The 21,083-nt window shown below is 42.4% G+C and overlaps 1 protein-coding gene across 3 annotated transcripts in view; it reads right to left on the reverse strand.

Annotated features, from left to right (window-relative positions):
* The window catches only part of FAM189A1 (family with sequence similarity 189 member A1), a 455,446-nt gene that overhangs the window by 240,644 nt on the left and 193,719 nt on the right, over positions 1-21,083 (reverse strand). For all 3 annotated transcript variants that reach the window (XM_030814405.1, XM_030814404.1, XM_003280653.4), the window contains exon 2: positions 18,154-18,210. In XM_030814405.1, the coding sequence (XP_030670265.1) occupies positions 18,154-18,210 (57 nt within the window). The remainder of the gene's footprint in view (positions 1-18,153; positions 18,211-21,083) is intronic.

Here is a 21,083-nt window from a genome sequence, read left to right on the forward strand (position 1 = left end):
TTGCAGTAAAACGCTTCATTCTAAGTGCCTTCCCTCACCCAGCTGAAAGGCAGAACACTTACTCCCGTTTTGGATAACAGTGCAAGCCGTGAGTCATAACTGGTGTGGGAGACAGAGATAGATCACGCCTTTACCTATTGTTAGTCATTTCAAATAAACTGAATGTATCCTGGTTTGGGGGTGGTGCCTTTTAAATTTTTTTCAATTTAAAATTTTTTTTAGTTGACTCTATTTTTAGAACACTTTTAGGTTCACAGCAAAAGTTAGCAAAAGGTACAGAGAGTTCCCATATACTCCCTCCCTCCCCAGAGGCACAGCCTCCGCCACTACCACCAGCCCCCAGCAGAATGGTGCATTTGTAACAACTGGTGAAACTACATTGCCACACCATTATCACTCAGAGTCCATGGTTTACATTAGGGTCCACTCTCCATGTTGTACATACTGTGGGTTTGGTGAAATGCATAATGACCTGTATCCACCATTATATTATACAGAATAGTTTCACTGCCCTGAAAATCCTCTGTGTTCCACCTCTTCATCCCTCTCCCCCAACCTGTGACAACCACTTATCTTTTTACCGCCTCCACAGTTTTGCCTTTTCCAGAATGTCATATGGTTGGAACTATACAGTCTATAGCCTTTTCAGATTGACTTCTTTCACACTGTAATATGCAAAGTTTCTTCCATGTCTTTTCATGGCTAGATAGCTCATTTTTTTTTTTTTTTCATTTTGAGACAGAGTCTTGCTCTGTTGCCCAGGCTGGAGTGCAGTGGTGTGATCTCGGCTCACTGCAACCTCCACCTCCTGAGTTCAAGAGATCCTTCCATCTCAGCCTCCCAAATAGCTGGGATTACAGGTGCCTGCCACCATGCCCAGCTAATTTTTGTACTTTTAGTAGAGATGGGATTTCACCACATTGGCCAGGCTGGTCTCAAACTCCTGACCTCAAGTGATCCACCTGCCTCGGCTCCCAAAATGCTGGGATTACAAGCTCATTTCTTTTTAGCACTGACTAATATTCTATTGTCTAATGTACCACAGTTATTTATCCATTCACCTAGTAAAGAGCAGGGTTGTGTTTTTTTTACCCCACTGCTCTGGGAATATAGTTTCCAAAAATTATAAAAAAATACAGAGCCGCTTTTAGTATTTCTGAAGGCTGCTCTGATTTGTCTTCGTCCTTTAAAAGTCTGCAGAAAAAAAAAAAAACGGAATCTAATAAAGGTGCTTCTGACATTTCTGCAACCTAAACATGCTTACTTGGTATCTTGCGTACCTTCACACCAGAAGACCACAGCTTTGTTGGTTCTGTTTGCTAAAGACTCAGAAGCCAGGGCCTCAGCACCACCCAGCAACCCCCCGAATCAAGGTGCAGCAGAACCCAGCATTCACGCTGAAACACGTGTCCTGTGCTCTGATGTAGACCCAAATCTAACAGCCATTGACATGGATTGTTAGATGACTTCCATTATCATCTACTGGAATAAAACCTATTTTGTTTTGGCTAATAAATACTGTTCTATATTATTATTATTATTATTATTATTATTATTATTATTATTGAGACAAAGTCTTGCTCTGTTGCCTAGTCTGGAGTGCAGTAGCATGATCTTGACTCACTGCAACCTCCGCCTCCCAGGTTCAAGCGATTCTCCTGCCTCAGCCTCCTGAGTAGCTGGGACTACAGGTTCATGCCACCACGCCCGGCTCATTTTTTGTATTTTTAGTAGAGATGGGGTTTCACCATATTGGCCAGGCTGGTCTCAAACTCCTGGCCTCAGGTGATTCACCTGGCTTGGCATCCCAAAGTGCTGGGATTACAGGAGTGAGCCACTGCGCCCGACCTTCATTAAATTTAATGTATTATTTAAACTGAGATATTTGTATCAGCTTTATTGAAGTATAATTTACATAAAAGAAAATCCAACCATTTAAAATGCACACAGTTCCTGACAAAGTACAGCCTGATAAACTCATATGGCCATGGAAGCACCACCACAATTAAACTACAGAACATTCCATGTCCCCAGAGTTTCCCTTGGGCTTCCCTGTAGCCATTCTCTTCCCACACTCCAGCACCAGGTGACCACTCATCTCTCCTCCATCACTAGAATTTCAGAAAAATGGAATCATACAGTATGCAGTCTTTTGTGTCTGGCTTCTTCTATTTAGCCAATTGCTTCTGAGATTCACCCACATTACATGTATCAACAAGGAGAATCTTTTTAACCCCAGAAATACTCTGGCTGGAAAGTAGAAAACTATTCAGCAAAAGCTACTGTAGAAAAACACTCCGAGATGATTAAGAACTGTATTCCACCCCTCTCAAATGAGACCCTTGAACAACAAGTGATTCCTATATTAGGATAGCAAGGAGATTGCTAAGTGATAGATACAATGAATTTATTTTTTAAATATCTTGCTAGCTAAAGACCATTAAAGATATTTGGAGAGAGATGACATCAGAAAAAGCGGCAAAGACCTAAAAATTCACTCCTCCATAAGAAGAAAAAATAACTGAATGAAATGGTTAGAATCAAGTTGCTCACAACTCTGGAAATTAATCAAAGGCCTGCAGCAACCTTGGAAGCATTTCTTCAAGATGAAGAGCTGAATATCGGTAAGAACAGTAGGATTTGGGGCATTTTGGCTTGCCCTAGTCCCATCCTCCATTCCTCATCTCTACAGTACCCTTGAAAAACAACAGCTCACATGCCTGGTGCAGCCTGGAAGCCACTTGAGGGAAGGGAACAAAGCTGGATCTTTTCCAAAGTCCCATTCCCAAATAATTCTCATGATGTGACCATTCCGGTGATTCCCTAGAAGACCATACTTACAAACCTAGTTATATTTGACCGGACCCTGAGCTCACCCAGTGTGAACAGTCTTTTCCCTGGGGGTGACTGTCAAATACATTTATAGGCAAGTGTTTTCACTTTGCAGCTGCCTAATCAGTAGATAATAGTTGGGGCAAACAATGTATTAATCTAAACACTTTGAAAAATCCTGAGGAATAAGATGCCCATAGGGCTTTTGAAATGCCCCAACATATCTCTGGGAATGCAGAGTACCACATGCATGCATAGGGTTGTGCATATGCCCAGGAAAGCCCTGAGAAGGCTCTAAGCTCTCAGATGACAACTGCCTTGCAGAATGTTGAAGGTGTGCCCCAAGATTCACACAAATCCCCTTGTCAAAGACTGGGAGATGTACTAGCTCCAGGCATTTAAAGAAATCTCTGTCCAATAACTAGGTAACTCCTAAACTAACTTGGTAGACAATTCAGTAGCCACACATGACAAAGGATAGGCTTTACAGAATTTGTTCAGAAAAGTCATCAACAATAAACTATAGTGGACAAGAAGAATTTGCTTTCTAGAGGCACCATATTATATTAGTGAAAATGCCCAGTTTTCAACAAAAAAAAATCAGAAATATGAAGATACAAGAAAGCATGGCCCATATTCAGGCAAAAAAAAAAGCAATCAATAGAAGTGATCCCTGGCCAGGCACAGTGGCTCATGCCTATAATCCCAGCATTTTGGGAGGCTGAAGTGGGCAGATCACTCCTGAGGTCAGAAGTTTGAGACCTGTCTGGCCGACATGGTGAAAATCCGTCTCTACCAAAAATACAAAAATTAGCTGGGTGTGGTGGCACATGCTGGTAATCCCAGCTACTCAGGAGGCTAAGGCATGAGAACTGCTTGAACTCTGCCAGGAGGCAAGGCTACAGTGAGCCAAGATCATGGCACTATACTCCAGCCTGGGCAGCAGATTAAGACTCCATCTCAAAAAAAAAAAAAAAATATATATATATATATATGTGTGTGTGTGTGTGTATATATATATATGTATGTGTGTATATATATGTACACATATATATGTGTGCATATATACACACATACATATATGTGTACATATAAAAATATATGTAATAACATATATGTACATATATATGTATATGTGTACATATATATATATATACACAGTGTGTGTATATATACATATATATCTCACATATACATATCTCATACACACACACATACACACACACACACACATATGACCCCTGAGAAAGGCATGGTGGACTTAGAAGACAAAGACTTTAAATCAGTTATTTAAACATATTAAAAGAGCTAAAGCAAATTCTCTAAAGAACTAAAGAAAAAGACAACAATGATATCTCACCAAATAGAGAATATTAATAAAGAGATAGAAATTATAAGAACCAAATAGGGCTGGGCATGGTTGCTCATACCTATAATCCCAGCAATTTGGGAGACTGAGGGAGGAGAACTGCTTGAGGCCAGGAGTTTGAGACCAGCCTGGACAACATAGCAAGATCCTATCACTACCAAAAAAATACACAAAAATTAGACAGGTGTGGTAGTATGCACCTGTAATCTCAGCTACTCAGGAGGCTGAGGCAGGAGGGAGGATCCCCTGAGCCCAAAAGTTCAAAGCTGCAGTGAGCTACAATCATACCACTGCACTCTAGCCTGAGAGACAGAACAAGACTCTGTCTGAAAAAAAAAAAAGAACCAAACAGAAATTATAGATTGAAAAGTACAATAACTCAAATAAAAAACTCTCTATAGGGGTTAAAGAGCAGATTTGAGTAGACTGAAGAAAGAATCATCAGTTAACCTAAAAATAGGTTAATTGAGGTTATCCAGTCTAAGCAGCAGACTAAACAATGAAGAAAAATGAACAGATACTAAGAAGTGTGTGAGCCATCATATAGTGTACCAAAGTGCATGCAATGGAGTATCAACAGGTGAGGAGAGAAAGTGAAAAGGGCAGAAAATACCTTTGAAGAAATTACGGCCAAAGACTTCTCAAATTTGATGAAAGACAAGAATCTACACATCCAAGCTCAATGGAATCTAAGTAGAATAAACTCAAAGAGATCCATGCCTAGACATGTCATAAACAAACTGTCAAAAGCCAAGGCCAAGGAGAGAAGCTTGAAGGCAAAAGATCAGTGACTTACCACATACAAGGGGTCCCAATAAGATTAACAGCTAGTTTCTCATTAGAAAACATGCAGAACAGAAGGCAGTGCAATGGCAAGAAAAAAAAAAGTGTAAACCAAGAATTCCATATCCAGCAAAACTATCCCTCAAAAATGAAGAAAAAATCAAGACATTACCAGATAAGCCAATGCCGAGATAATTTGTCTCTATGGAATCTGCCCTACAACAAATAGTAAAGGAAGTCTTTTAGGCTGAAATTAAACACACACACACACACACACACACACACCCAGGTGCACGAGCATGTGCAAAACTAGATAGATAGTAAATTAAACTCACATAGACATAAGAAGCATGATTAAAGATAACTACATAGATGCTATGGTTTGGATGTGGTTTGTCCCAGTCAAAACTCAGGTTGAAATTTAATTGCCAATGCAACAGTGTTTGGAGGTGGTGTCTTTAAGACATGATTAACTTAAGTTGGATTGATGTCTTTCTCACAAGACTGGGTTAGTTCTCTGCAGAATGGATTAGTTTTGATAACAGTTAATTGTTACAAAGTGAGGTTGCCTCTCACGTTTTTCCCTTTTTGCCTTTCCCTTTATTTGCCATGTTTTGAGGAAGCACAAGGCCCTCACCAGAAGCCAGCAGATGCAATTGTCCAACCTTGAATATCCCAGCCTGCAGAACCATGAGCTAAATAAACCTTTTTTTTTAATAAATAACCCAATCTCAGGTATTCTGTTATGGCAACATACAAAAAAAGGTTAAGACATACAGAAAACAGCATACTGGGAGACATAATAATTCCTCATCAGTAATTACATTAAAAAATTAAACTCTCCAATTAAAAGGCAGAAATTGCAGAATGGATTTCATTTTTTTTTTTTTTTTTTTTTTTTTTTTTGAGACGGAGCCTCGCTCTGTCGCCCAGGCAGGCGTGCAGTGGCATGATCTTGGCTCACTACAAGCTCCGCCTCCCAGGTTCACGTCATTCTCCTGCCTCAACCTCCTGCATAGCTGGGACTACAGGCGCCCGCCATCACACCCGGCTAATTTTTTTTTTTGTATTTTTAGTAGAGACAGGGTTTCACCGTGTTAGCCAGGATGGTCTCGATCTCCTGACCTGGTGATCCGCCCGCCTAGGCCTCCCAAAGTGCTGGGATTACAGGCGTGAGCCACCGCGCCCGGCCTGCAGAATGGATTTTAAAAACATGATCCAATTACACACTATCTATAAGAGATTCACTAGAGTTTGTCAGTAAAAAGTAGAAAATGATATACTGTGCAAATGCTAACCAAAAGAAGTTTGAGTAACTATCCTAGTATTAGACAAAATCATCTTTAAGACAAAAATTATTACTAGAAACAAATAAGGACATTTTATAATGATAAAGGGTTAATCATTCAAGAATACAGAACAATTATAGACATATTTGTACATAACAATTGTGCCAGAGTAGCAAAGAATTAGCAAAGATACAACATACTGAACCGCTGAGCTGGTAGCTCTATACTGAAAAATGAGAAATGTCATTTGCCTAAACTATTGACAACCAGAAGACTGCAACCAAGATCAAGTGCACCCTGGAAAGACACAGGTTTTCCATCCTGGCTACATATCGAAATGATCCATGGAGTCTAAAACTACAGATACCCCGGCCCTATGCCAAGAAATCCTGATATAGTGAGTCTGAAGTCACATTTCTTAAAGTGCCCCAGGTGTTCTGAAGTTCAGGCAGGATAAGGAGACATGGGCCTAGAGTGTGAGCGCATGGGCTCTGAAACATACAGCCTGGGTTTCAACCCGAGCTCTGCCTCTTACTCGCTCCAAAAAACCTTGAACATGACTGAACCTTGCTGTACCCACATCACAGAAGAGTGTCTGGAACACAGTGAATGTTAATAAATCTTAGCCATTACTGTCGTTGTCATCATCATCATCATCTGTCATCATCATCATTTGCCCAGGACAGGCACAACTTGAGGTACCTCTGAACCCTCACAATGGACACTGAAGTTGGTGAACAAAGAGACAAATGGCAGCTTTACCTGGTGGAAAATAAGCTCAGCTCTTCCCTCTTGAGCCTGCTTCATCCCCCAGGAAGACTAAAGTGGATCCTGCCAGTCAGCACAACAGAGCTCCCACTTTCAAAGATGGCCTTCACATTCTGGACCACGCATACTAGGGTGGAGTTCAGGAAAGGTAAACTGTGCCACCCTCCCATACCACCACGCCCCCGCAAAACACACACACACACACACACAAGAAACCAACTAATCCAACAACACCAACTTTCTACCTTCATTAACATAGTCCTTCTTTTGTAAATATAAATAGGACAATGAAAGATGGCCTGATATTGAGTGGGAAAAAATAGAATGAATAATGACCTAGATGATTAAAGAGACCAATTAACCTGTGGGGGAGGTGAGAATATCTGATAAACAGAATTCTAATTAATATACTTGAGGTAGATTGCACCCATTAAATGAGTGTTTCATAAAATGTGAACACATTGCTATGAAATAAAAGCAATTAGAGAAAAACACAGTTCTTAGAAAATAACATAGCTGTCAAAATAAAAAATTCAACAGAAGGATCAAACAGTAGAATGGATACAGCTGAAATCCAAAGTAGTTATCTAGAAAATAAAATAGAAGTGCCCCAGAAAGTAAAGAAAAAGAGAAAAAAAAATTAGAAAATGTTAAGAATCCCATAGGATCAATTTAGAAGGTAGAGCATCTATCCACTAGGAATTCAAGTAAGAGAAGGCAAAAATTAATAAATAAATAGATGATAAACAGATAAAGAGATACAATCAAAGAATTAATGGAAGAAATTTCCCCAACAATTTTTCTTGAACTATCCAATAGACAAATAACTAGAACTAGTCTAATAATTCACTATGGTGTGTGATAAACAAGTATGAGATCAATATACATAATTTTTCCAGAAATTATAGCAGAAAATACAGTTGGTTCTTGAACAACACAGGTTTGGACTGCATAGGTCCACTTATACATGGATCTTCTTCTACCTCTGCCACCCCTGAGACAGCAAGACCAACCCCTCCTCTTCCTCCTCCTCCTCAGCCTACTCAACTGATGACGATGAGGATGAAGGCCTTTATGATGGTCCACTTCCACTTAATTAATAGTAAATGCATTTTCTATTTCTTAGGACTTTTTGAAATGATATTTTCTTTTCTCTAGCTTACTTTATTGTAAGAATACAGTATATAACACATCTAACATACAAAATATATGTTAATTGACTATGTGATCCGTAAGGCTTCCAGTCAGCAGTTGCTTATTTGTAGTTAAGCTTTTGAGGAGTCACACATTATACGCAAATTTTCAACTACAAGAGGGGTCAGTGCCCCTAACTGCCGTGTTGTTCAAGGGCCAACTGTATATCCCCATCTCTAAATATTATAGATATTATTTTCCAGGAATTAATCTATAAAATCAATGCAATCACAAAAGTCAAATCATGACCACTGTGTAACTTTACAAAGTCATTCTAAATTTACTGAAGAATGCACAGAAAAGCAAAAAATATGTGAAAATAAGTCATTCGACTTATTATAAAGCTGGACTAGTTAACACAATGTGGTGTTGTCTTAGAAATGAACTGATAGATTCATTACACAAAATAAAGATTAACAAACAGACCCATATCTAGCAGTGAGGTGGTGGAAAACATTTCAAATGGCAGGAGAAATACTGAATCGTTCAAAAAAATAATATTGGGAAAATGGCCATCCATTAGAAAAAGATAAAGTTAGAGTCTTCATACCATATGTAAAAATAAGTTTTGATTCAATTAAACATAAAAAAAATTAAACATTTTAGAAATACACAGGTGAATAATTTCAGAATTATGGTCCAAGAGAGATCTTTTAAAGTGTCTATTTTAAAAAGACACTTTGTTAAAAATTAAAAGACAAAGAAACTGACAAACAAGACAAACTTGGATAAAATATTAGTCACTTGAAACAGAAAAGTATTATGATGTTAAGAAAAAAAATAAGGAAATGAGGAGAGGTCCCCCCCAAGGAGGGACAGTGACGGTGAAGGAGAGGAGTGGTTTGAAAGACTAGAAGGTAAGGAAATGATACATTAATAATTTGGTTCAACATATTGAATCAGGTCTGGGTGAGGAAGGAACCAAGGGAACCTGAGTTTAGGTTTTAGAATAAGGCAACTGAAGGAAAGGGAGAAACATTCCTAATGAGATAGGGGAGCAGAAAGAAATTGGTTTGTGTTTGGAGTAGATTGAGTTGGAGTCCTTGTAGGATAAATGCTAACATGGAGGCTCCTCTAGTTTAGTCTCACTAGGCAGATTCATTTGAGTTAACAAAAAACTAAATTATAGACTTCATGTGAAAAATTATAAGATTGTGTTGTGTTTTTGTTTTGCTTTTTCATTCTCTTTATTATTTTTTATTTTGCTTTCTTTTTTCATTTTTATTGTCTCCTACTTGAGTTGCTTTATTGAATCTTCTTTTGTAGACAAATAAGAATTTTTTAATTGTTTGGATTTAAATGGTTATTTTCAAATTGCTTAAGGGTATCAGAAAACAACTTCTTTCCTTGCAATTTTTAAAATGTCCCTTTCTAATTGCTTACATGTTAATACATTCACACAACAAAATAATATGCAACTGTTTAAAACAGTTTGTACTAAGAAATATTTAGTGAATGGAGTGACAGTCATGAAATACTCCTAAGCAGAAAAAAAAGGCATGTTACAAAATAGTTAGGTGCACTATGAATCTAATTTTCATAAAAATATGTATGCATCTGTGTATGCACAGGGAAAAATGGAAGGCAAAACAGCAAAATATAATTATGTCTATCTCTAAGTGTTGGGATTTGGGATGATTTTTAAAAATTGTCTTATTGTGTTTTTATGCATTTGCTAAATTCAAAACAATGAATATTTAATATGCTAGAGTTTAAAAATTAAAAAAAGAAATCTCACACATCAATGTAACACAGCCTCACAGAAAAAATATGTACAAGCAAGTCATGGAAGAAATTCAAATAGGTAATGGAACCTTACTATTTGTTTCGTTTCGGTCCCATCTATTCTTTGTTTCCTTTTTCCTGTTTTCTGCCTTCTTTTGCATTAATTGGATATTTTTTATGATTCCATTCCATTTCCTTTGTTGGCTTCTTAGCCAACTCTTTTGGGGTTTTTGGTTTTATTTTAGTGGTTGCTTTAAGCTTTACAGTAGACAACTTTAATTTATCATAGTTTACCTTCAGGTGACATTAGACTTCATCATGCATAGTCTAAGAATCTTACATTGTATATTTCCATCTGCCCTCCTTTATAGTATTTTCATACAATTACTTATACAAATGTTATAAACTCCACAATACATTGGTGTGGTTTTTTTTCCTTTTTTTGGTTCTTTGTATGCATTCAGCTTATTGAATCTGTGGGTTTCTAGTTTTTATTCCATTTTGAAAAAAAAATTACTATTTCTTCAAATATTTTTTCTGTTTGCCCTCACTCCTTATTCCACATATATTAGTGTTTCTGGAAATTATCCCACAAAGCTCTCTGATATTTTTCATATTTTTGTTTAAAAAATGCTTTTTCTCTGTGTTCTTCATTTTGGAGAATGTATACTGCATTGCAATGCCTGTAAGTCCACTAATCTTTTTTCTTGTTTCAAATCTGCCATTAATCTCATCCAGTGAATTTTTTCTCTCTTACATTGTAGTTTTCATCAGTAGAAGTTCAACTGGGTTTTTTTTATACCTCCATGTGTCTACTTAACTTTTGGAACATACAATTTTAATAACTATTTTAATGTCCTTGTCTGCTAATTCTAATATCTGTGTCAATTTTGTATCAGTTTCGATGGGTTTATTTTTCTTGTCACTTTGAACCATAGTTTCGTGCTTCTTTGCATGCCTAGTAATCTTTGATTAGATGGTAGACATCAGGAATGTTATCTAGTTGGTGCTGGATACTTTTGTATTCCTATGAACATACACAGGTAAATTAGTTGGAAACTATCTGATTCCTTTGGATCTTGCTTTTAATATTTGTTAGGCAAAACTGGAACAGCATTTAGCTCAAGGCTAGTTATTCACTACTGAGGTAAAACTCTTCTGTGTACTGTATACAATGCCCAAGTGAATCATGAGGTTTTCCAATCTGGATGGTGGGAAAACCCTAATTTTGTGACTGGCACTTTTCTCTCTAGCCCTCTCAGTTCTTTCATGGCCTCAGTTTCCCTACATGCAAGAGCTGATCAGTAGCAGCTGAATATTCACAGGGCTTCCTCTCCAAATCTCCAGAACCCTCTGCCTGAGTAAGTCTTTCCTCTCTGGCACTTTGTTCTGCAAATTCTAGCCACCTTGGACTCCCAGGCTCAGTATGGCCTCCTTAACTCAGCAGGACTGCCAGGCTCTTCCCAGGTTCCTGTGCTGTGGCCCGGAAACTTTCTCACAACAGGAGGCTGCGGCAATCCTGATTTACCATTAATGGTGTGAGATCAAAGTAAGGAAAATATATAGTTGAATCAGGCCACATTTATTGCTATGGACCCACAGTAGCTTGTTTGGTTGGCTAAAACACAAAGCCGAAGGTGGGCTACATTAAGTGAAGTTGAAATGCCAGACTTTCTTGGTATACCACAGACGAAGGGATCTAAAGACTCAAGGAGACTGGAATGTTAGAGTAGATTTGGCATGTCTGACCTCATCTATCCCCAGAGGATCCAGAGGCACACCTTTCTCTACAGTTATGAGAAATAAATATGTGAGAGGAACCTCAGCATCCCTGAACTCTTCCTGGATGCCACAAATTACAGTTGGAATTTCTGTGCTACCGTCTAACTAGGGTCCCTAAATGCAATGAACATGATGAGACCCCAGGGTTGCAGGGGCCAGGTGGCAGCACTTAATTGCCAAAGGCATGGTGGATGTGGTTACTGTGAAGGACAGAGAGCCAAAGCAGCGATCAGAGTAGGCCGGCTCACTGAGATCTTTGGTGTTGGCTCTAAGAAGCCCTGTTTCTCTGATTGAGCCGTGATGGATACACGTTTCTGTCTGGGTTGATAAAGCTTAGCAATAAAAATAAACCACCATCTCAGTAAGGCAAAAAGCCAGATCCCTCAAACAATGTAATATAAAATACAAACAATACTAAACACGTTATTGGATCTATATGGTACTCATATTCCCATAGATAAGTGCTTCTTAAAGTAGATTTACTTTGCTTTAAAAAAAAAAACTGTCCTAAACTGTAACTAATTTAAAAAAAAAAAAAAAAAAAAAAAAAAAAAAAAAAAAAAAAAAAAAAAAAAAAAAAAAAAAAAAAAAAAAAAAAAAAAAAAAAAAAAAAAAAAAAAAAAAAAAAAAAAAAAAAAAAAAAAAACTGTCCTAAACTGTAACTAATTTGTTATTGGTAAAAATAAACTCTAAAAAATGTTTTCAATCAATTTATGGTTATTTATCTCTCATTGTTTATTTATGTAATTTTTTTTTTTTTTTTTTTTTTTTTTTTTTTTTTTTTTTTTTTATAATAAAAAAATAAAAAAAAAAAGTTTCAATAGTATTCTCATAGTATTATTATGAATAATCTAATATCCAGTTCAGTGCTACTGTACTCAAGGTTTTAAAACTTATACCACCTGTGATTATGGGAAACTGTTTCCATTATTGATACATAAGCCATCACAAGATGGTTCACTGAATCTTTCAAAAAATCCTCTAATCAGCGCTATATAATCTGGTTTCTAATTGGCATCCAGCATAATATAGAACCCGTTATAGTTTAATGTAAGGAAGACAATGATCTCAATCATAGAAGACACTAAGCACAGATCTAAAAAAAAAAACTACCCCACTAATGTGAAAATACATATTCTTTATTCATGTTGCTAGTTTCCAGCATTTAGAAAGGCACTTACAAAACACTATGGTAAACACACACATACACACACACACACACACACACACACAGCATTTCCCTTCTTCCCCTCCCTCTCACATTGCATTCACCAGCCTACAAAGGGAGACCTCCCTCACCGAGTGCTCACAGTGGGCCTGCTGCTCCCCTCTCTTTACCCTCTCGCACATCAGTCACTCCGGCAGGGACTGTACAGCTCTCCTTCATCTCGCTCTGTGTGTCTATAAGTGCAGAATGATGAAAAGAAGGAGCTGCAGCAGGGCTCCGGATGGCCTTGTGCTTGGGAGCCCTGCAGAGGAAAGCTGCTGCCAGGAAATGCTCCAGCAGCAGGTGCCACTCATGCCTGCCCTCAGCCAGCCAGGCCTGCAGGGCGAATGGAGTGGCTGCACAGACCCTAGAGCCACGGGCCCAAAACTGCTTCTTCTCACTATCCTGAGGCATACTCTCCTTTCAGAGAGGTCAACTGACTGTGTCACACTGGCCAGAGTGTCCCCCTGGGAATGAACTAGAAAACTCACTGCTGCATCTTTAGTTGACACCTCCAGGAAGGAAAAAACATTAGCACAGACAATAAAAGCAGGAGCTTTTATTTTAAAAATCATTGAAATCAAGACTTCAAGCCATGCTAGTGCTAAGTCTCAGGGCAGGGTACTTTGCTTCCTAGGTCTTCCTTTCCTTGCACAAGGTCTCATATGTCATCTGGAAAACCTCAGTTCCATTTTATGGGCCCTGGGGAACCATGAAGGGCTTAACGAAGGGGAGTGACACAGGCCGGCAGACACTTTACATACCACCCACAGCATCTGTGTGTGTGGAGAACGGATTGGAGAAGAGCCAGATTTTTGGCACACAGATCTGTTAGGAGGCTACTACATGAGATGCCAGGCAAGACCTGCCCTAGAATGGTGGCTCAAGGCAGAGAGAAGAGAGAGGTAGGTGCATACAAATAAAATGAGTCACGGCCAGGCACAGGGGTTTACGCCTGTAATTCCAGCACTTTGGGAGGCCAAGGTGGGCGGATCACGAGGTCAGGAGTTCGAGACAAGCCTGACCAACATGGTGAAATCCTGTCTGTAATGAAAATACAAAAATTAGCTGGGTGTGGTGGGCACACCTGTAATCCCAGCTACTCAGGCAGCTGAGGCAAGAGAATCGCTTGAACCCGGGTGGCAGAGGTTGCAGTGAGCCAAGATCGTACCATTGCCCTCCAGCCTGGGTAACAGAGTGAGACTCTGTCTCAAAAATAATAATAAAAATAGTAATAATAATAAAATGAGTCACAAGGAGAGAGCTTGTGAATAAGTATGATGGGTGAGGAGGGAGAAGGATGTCTGAGTGACTCCCCAGTTTCTAGAATGGGTAGGTGGTGGTGTCATCAACTGAGACAGAAAATACAAAGGGACAAGAAGATGAGGTTGAAGGAATGTAAGTCATGTGATATACAATTAGAGAAAAAAGATACTGTCCACACAGACTACAGTTGGCTGGAAAAAAGGAGGATTTGGGAGTCAGAGAACTTTGGGTTCAAGTCCTAGCTCATTACTTAAGGTGTGGAGGCCTTGGCCTCACTTTAAAAACCTTTTTTAAAAAAACTCTTTTAAACTTTAAAAACTCTTTAAAAAAAAAAAAAAAAAGAGTAGGAAAACCTACTCTTGCCAGGACTGTTGTGAGGATAAGGACATACAGGTCCCACTCGATGAACGGTTACCATCATTGTTTACAGTATTTTCTTTGGTATTATTCTGGATAGAACATCTTTGGTCACATTTCCAAAACTCTGTGGTGATGGTTCCTGTTAAGTGTCAACTCGGCTAGACCACAGTACCCAGATATGGGGTCAAACACTAGTTTGGATGTTGCTGTGAAAGTATTTTTGTAGATGAGATTAAGTTTTAAGTAGACTTTAAACAAAGCAGATTACCCTCCATAATGTAGGTGGGCTGCAACCAGTCAGTGGAAAGAAGAGAAAACGACAGAACTCCTCCAGGGAGGAGGGAATTCCGCCTGCTGCCTCCCTTCAGGCTAAAGCTGCAGCCTCAGCTCTTCCCTCCATCTCCAGCCTGCGGGCCAGCACTACAGACTTTCGAATTGCCCATTCCCACAACTGTGTGAGCCAATTCTTTAAAATAAACAAATCTCTCTACATACATATACATACATATATAAAAGTTATAATCTAGATATGTATATATACATCTGTGTATGCATGCGTATATCTATCTATATCTGTCTCTGTATCTGTATATCTCCTATTGGTTACGTTTTTCTAGAGCACCCTAATAGATCTTTATACTGTAGATTTTCCTCGCATCTATTGTGAACGCCTTTACTCCTCATAAAGCCAAAGCCGAGGCTATCTCAATGGTCATGATTCAGAGAGTGAGTTTTTGCTAATGAATCAAAAGATTGTACTTTTGTGGTCAACACAACAGAAGAACATTCTCATGGTACAGACAAAAAACTACCCAGCAAAATCCATACACTCCCATCTGCAGTGCAGAACTGCCTCTGGGAAGCGCCTGTCCAGAGAGGCAGTGCCTGCCACGGGTTCCTAGATGGGGCCTCATGACAGGCTCTCCTGAATGGCTTGAAAGGCAAGCAATGAATGTCAGTTTCAGGCCAAGAAAATTAAACTGCTAGGGTTCCTTTTCTGTTCTCTATTCCCTTACATTGACTTGCAGTGGATCCCACAGCCCTAGGAAACACTGGGGCCTTGGGTGGAAGGAGCCAGGTCCCTGAGCCCCTCTGTGAGGGACACAATCACGGGCTACGCCTGACCTGGACAGAGGCCAGAGTAGCCTTGCCCCGAACTGAGCCACTGAAAGTCAGGAGGTTGCTCCAGCAGTTAGTGTCACCCTAATGATACCCTAACCTCCCTACATAAGGCAAGGAAATCAGTCAAGCCACATGAACCCCTTCTCCTCTGCCTGGGGCTTGGGAGGAAATTAGTCCATGGGAGGTCAGTGCTGACCGACTCCCAGAGAGCAGACTGGCCCTGCTCCAACCATGCGGCAGGGCTGGGGAGCGAGCGCTCTGAACACTCTGCTCCTGTAGGTCCAGCTTCTGCCACATCACCCCACTGGGATGAGTCCTGAGACCCCAGCCTGCTCCCCTGGCTTCCCTGGGACACTCCTCAGCCACCACCATAAGGGGTCCTAACTCCTCGTCAGCTATAAGCTTATGCATCCTGTGTGGTAAAATGCCCAGCCCCGTGAGATTCCTGATGCTGAGGCCAGGGCTGGGGGTGGCGTGCGGGGGTGATTGGGTGATGGACGTCATTTCTCTCTTGTCTTTTCATCCACACACCCACTCTGCAGAAGGTGGCTTTTCCTTTGTTTAGAGAGCTTAATCTGTCTGCACCATGAAGGTGGGTGTGGAGGGAGGAGGCAGCTGTCCCCGTGTCACTGAAGGCAGCGCAGTCACCACATTGCATACCCCAAGGATGTCAACCCCGCAGTCAGCCTATTCACTGCATTCCCCTTGGCACCAAGAGCCAGCTTCAAAATAACCCAGCAAGGGGCTGGGGGGATGTGGGGGGTGGGGAGATAGTGACAAAACAAGATGGGCCAGATGTTGACATCTGTTGAAGCCAGATGAGGAGTACACAGGGGTTCATGACAGCAGTCTCTTTACTTTTACGTATGTTTGAAAAGTTCTAAATAAAAATATTTTTCTAAAAGCAAATTCCTTATATGAGCCAAGATACAGCAGAAGAGGAGCCTCACCTGACTCTAAGGCCACTCCTGTCTTCCCTGATACCATTTCAGGGTGTCATGGTTACTCTCATGAAGGAAGAGGTGTTTTCAATAGACAAATGTGGGTTATTTTTCTATTCCCATTAATATTTACTACATGTCATTATCTCCAAGTCTAATCACTTAAAGAGGAGATTTTAAATAATTTATTAATATAAAAGAAGAAAAATGCCACGCTGTCTTTTTCATCATCTATCAAAACCTGGAAAACCTCTTCCTCTAGTCCTGACACAGACACATACATATATTAATGCATACACTGAGAAGAACAGGCATACAAATCAATAGACACAAATCTGCTCAGGGTGTTTTTCCGAGGGAAAAACCATTATCCTCTCTCCATCTCCCGTGTGGTCTGCTCCTCAGCACAATGCCACAGCAATTCAAATAACTCTCTTTATTTTACTCACAGAATTTTAGGGTTCCCCCAAAAACACAAAAATCTAACATTTCTTGACCTCTGATAAAATATGTTCTGTTTGTGCGATCATACGTATGCACGCATAGTGCATAAACAGGCTTTAATGTCTAGAGGAAACGCATGCATCCACACTTTTTTTTTTTTTTTTTTTTGAGATGGACTCTCTCTGCACCAGGCTGGAGTGCAGTGGCGTGGTGCGATTTCGGCTCACTGCAACCTCCACCTCCCGGGTTCAAGCGATTCTCCTGCCTCAGTCTCCCCAGTAGCTGGGATTACAGACGCCCGCCAACATTCCCCGGCTAATTTTTGTAATTTTAGTAGAGATGGGGTTTCACCATGCTGGCCAGGCTGGTCTCGAGCTCCTGACCTCATTATCTGCCTGCCTCGGCATCCCAAAGTGCTGGGATTACAGGCGTGAGCCACTGCGTCAAGCTGCATCCACACTTTTAAAATGCCCTTGTTGGCCGGGCGCAGTGGCTCACGCCTGTAATCCCAGCACTTTGGGAGGCCAAGGTGGGTGGATCACGAGGTCAGGAGTTCCAGATCAGCCTGGCCAAGATGGTGAAACCCCGTCTCTACTAAAAACACAAAAAAATTAGCCAGGCGTGGTGGCAGGCGCCTGTAATTCCAGCTATTCAGGAGGCTGAGGCAGAGAATCATTTGAACCCAGGAGGCAGAGGTTGCAGTGAGCCGAGATCATGCCATTGCACTCCTGCCTAGGTGACAGAGCGAGACTCCATCTCAAAAAAAAAAAAAAAAAATGCCCTTGGTTCACACTCGGTCCTTACAGGAGGACACCAAAACCAAACAAACACAAAGAGGATGCCCTCGGAGCATCTCAGCAAGACACTGAGGGCACTCTCAGAAGCACCTCCCACGAGAAACACAGCGCTTCTCACAAGCCCATCAGCATTCAGCAGTGAGATTTTATCAAGCTGTGCTTCCCGCTGCCTGAAAAGAAGCTGGAATTCTCTTCGCCATTGCTTCTATCCTGCTCACGCATCTGAAGGTGGAACCCTGCTCCAAGGCCACCTGGAGACACAGGTGCCACTTACCACAAGGGAGAGAGGCCTCTTCCAGGAGACGACACCTATGAGTCCCGACAGCAGCACCTGGAAGGACAAAAGATACAGGGAGGTGAGATGCTTCCGAAACCTTTCATGGGCAATCAAAACACTGTGAACCGTTTCAACCTGGAGAAGGATGTGTGGAACACGGCACACACACAGTGGCGGGGCTACCATGAACTGCATTTTCACAGCTTGCACCCACTCTGAGAGGCACATTGGTCTCTCAGGGCACCAGGGTGCTATAGAGGGGTCACTTTGTGCACTGCGCTAGGTGGCCCGAGAGTGACAGGCTTTCTGAAACACCCCACCCTGGTCCTCGACGTGATTTGGCTGTGCTAGGCACACGCCTCTATTCCTAGCTACTCGGGAGGCTGAGGCACGAGAATCACTTGAACCTGGGAGGCAGAGGTTGCAGTGAGCCAAGATCACACCACTGCACTCCAGCCTGGGAGGCAGAGCGAGACTCCATCTCAAAAAAAAACAAAAAAAAAAATCACAGAGAACACTATTTGGGGAAAAGGCAAATGCAACCCCACCCACGGGCCACCTGGCCACCTGCCATGGCTGCATGGACCCTGGGCACGGCAGACCCTGCAGGCTCCTTCTCCCCTATACAGACTTGGCTCCCCTGATGCACACCCTTCTCTACCCTCCAGCCCCTGCGAGCCCCTCCCCTTCACTCATCACAGCTTCCCACCTCACCCGTACATAGGCAGTGTCTTCTGATGAGGCTCCAGAACTTTCTAGGCCCTCACTCCAAGCGGCCCACTCCTTTCCCAGGCCAAGTCCTGCCCTTGACCTTGCCTGAGGTCCCACCAGAAGTCATCCCCTCTCCTGCCTCCTCCCTACTGTCCTTATCACATGAACACGCTATGACTTCTCTCCCTTAGAAGAACCATTGCTTAGCCCTGTGTCCAGCTCCTGGCTTGCCTGTCTCCTGGGCGGCCTCCTGAGGCCAGGCACCCTGAGGATGACACTGGCTCTGATCCCCACATTCCTGATTTCCTGGTGTCCAGGAAGGGCCAATGGATCATGAAGACACAGTCACTTCCCACCCACTACCATTCTAACTGGCTTCAGCCCCACAACTCCAAGGAAACTTCTCCCAAGGTTCCCCAGCAGTCACCAAGTGCGACAGACAAAGCTCGGTCCCCATCACCTGGCTGAGGGCTGAGGCTCCCTCCTGTCTGGGCTCCTGTGGCTTCTCGTTCCCCTGCGGTTCTTCCCACTTCCCGGGGGCCGCTCTCCTCCGCAGCCTCCCTCCTGGCCTCCTCCCTCTCCCCAACCTCTTCCTGGTTTCCCAAGACCTGTCTCCTGAGCCCTTTGTCTCTTCTCCCCAGGGCTCTGTGGTGGCTGTCCTGAGGCTCCTCGAGTACCATCCACTGGTGTCTGCACAGCTGATTCTCAGCCCAGGGCTTTGCCATGGCCACGGCATCACACCGTCCACAGGCTCTGCTCCTGGCATCACACCGTCCAAAAATGCAGCTGCAGCCTCCACCTCGGAAGCCCACACTTCCTCTTGCAACCTCTGCTCTCCACAAGAGTACCCCTTCTTCCCGATCACTCAAGCCCAAATCCTGGAGATCTTTCCCTCTCCCTCACCCCCATGTCCAACCAGGGAGGAACAGGAGGCTAAGGCTCACTCAACAGGGCAGCATGTGAGAAGACCGAATTAAAGGGAAGGTGTTTGCAGACCAGGTCTCCTGTGAAGACAAACTGCTCAAGCTTGCCACTGTGGGCACAAGCCAGGCATCCAGGCACTGGCTGGAACGGCTTGGCTGCATGTCCCCTGGGACTCCAAAAGCACTGGCCAGACCTGGGAGGAGGGCATGATGCTGACAAACCAAGGTTCCCTTGGTCACAGACTGCAGTTCACCCTCAATCACCTCCGCAGGGGGCAGAACCAGGTCTCAGACACAGCAGCCTCTATCACACCCGGCACCATGCTAGTCTAGTCTCAAAAACATCTGGCCACAAAACAATAAAACAACAATAAAAACATGAACCAAAGTGAGCACACCAGGGCTCTGCTCCCAAGCCTCTCACGTGTATTTTTTCTGCAATGCACACAAGTCCTCCAAACACAGTTACCGGCGACAGACATTATTTACAGCCATTTCCCACCTCCCAGGTCCCCTCTCATGTCCATGCCACCCAGGCTCCTTGCCTCGCAGTCCAGTTCCAGCCCTAGGGAAGTCCTTGACCAATGTCTCTCGTGTCTCTCTGGGGCTGCATCTCACTAACTCTCCTTCCAAATGCCCCTGAAACCTCTCTCTTGCCTTCTGTACCCAACATTTGAACCCAGTGGGCACATCATGTTCCCATGTCATTTCACAGTCAGAGGACACCAGCCTTTCTTAGAAGGAGCTGACCATTCCTGCTGGAGCTCTCACCATCATTTCATGTTTGACATTTCAGACCCTGACTTCACTCCTCCACCCCCACCTTCTTTTTGTGAATTCAAAATTTCTGACCATAATGCCATCATGTTTTGAGCTTATGGTATAGTTCAGGGGCCACTACGTCACAAAGCAGGATCCATTCTTCTGCTCAGCACCCTCCATTTCCCGGTTCATCTCTCTCCCCTCTGCCGGCACTCTCTTGTTTCACCTGCCCAATGACAGCCTTGTCCACTCGCTCTTGTCTCCACCTCCTCCCTCCCCACTGAAGCCATCCTGGATGCCTCCACCAAACAAACCGCATCTCCCTGGCCTGACAATTTAGACCACAAAGCTAGGTCCCTGATTTTCCAGCACTGGAGGCACCTCCCTTGGTGGCCCCACTCCGGTCCAGGCCACTCTGGGCACCTCCAGGGAGGCTGGCAAGGGAGGAAACTGCACAGCAGCCACTGTGTGACTCACACACAAGCCACAGAGCTCTGTGGGCTGTCTTCCCTCCACACCCAACCTCCGAGA

The sequence above is a fragment of the Nomascus leucogenys genome, chromosome 6, assembly GCF_006542625.1.
Source record: "Nomascus leucogenys isolate Asia chromosome 6, Asia_NLE_v1, whole genome shotgun sequence".
Taxonomy (NCBI): Eukaryota; Metazoa; Chordata; class Mammalia; order Primates; family Hylobatidae; genus Nomascus; species Nomascus leucogenys.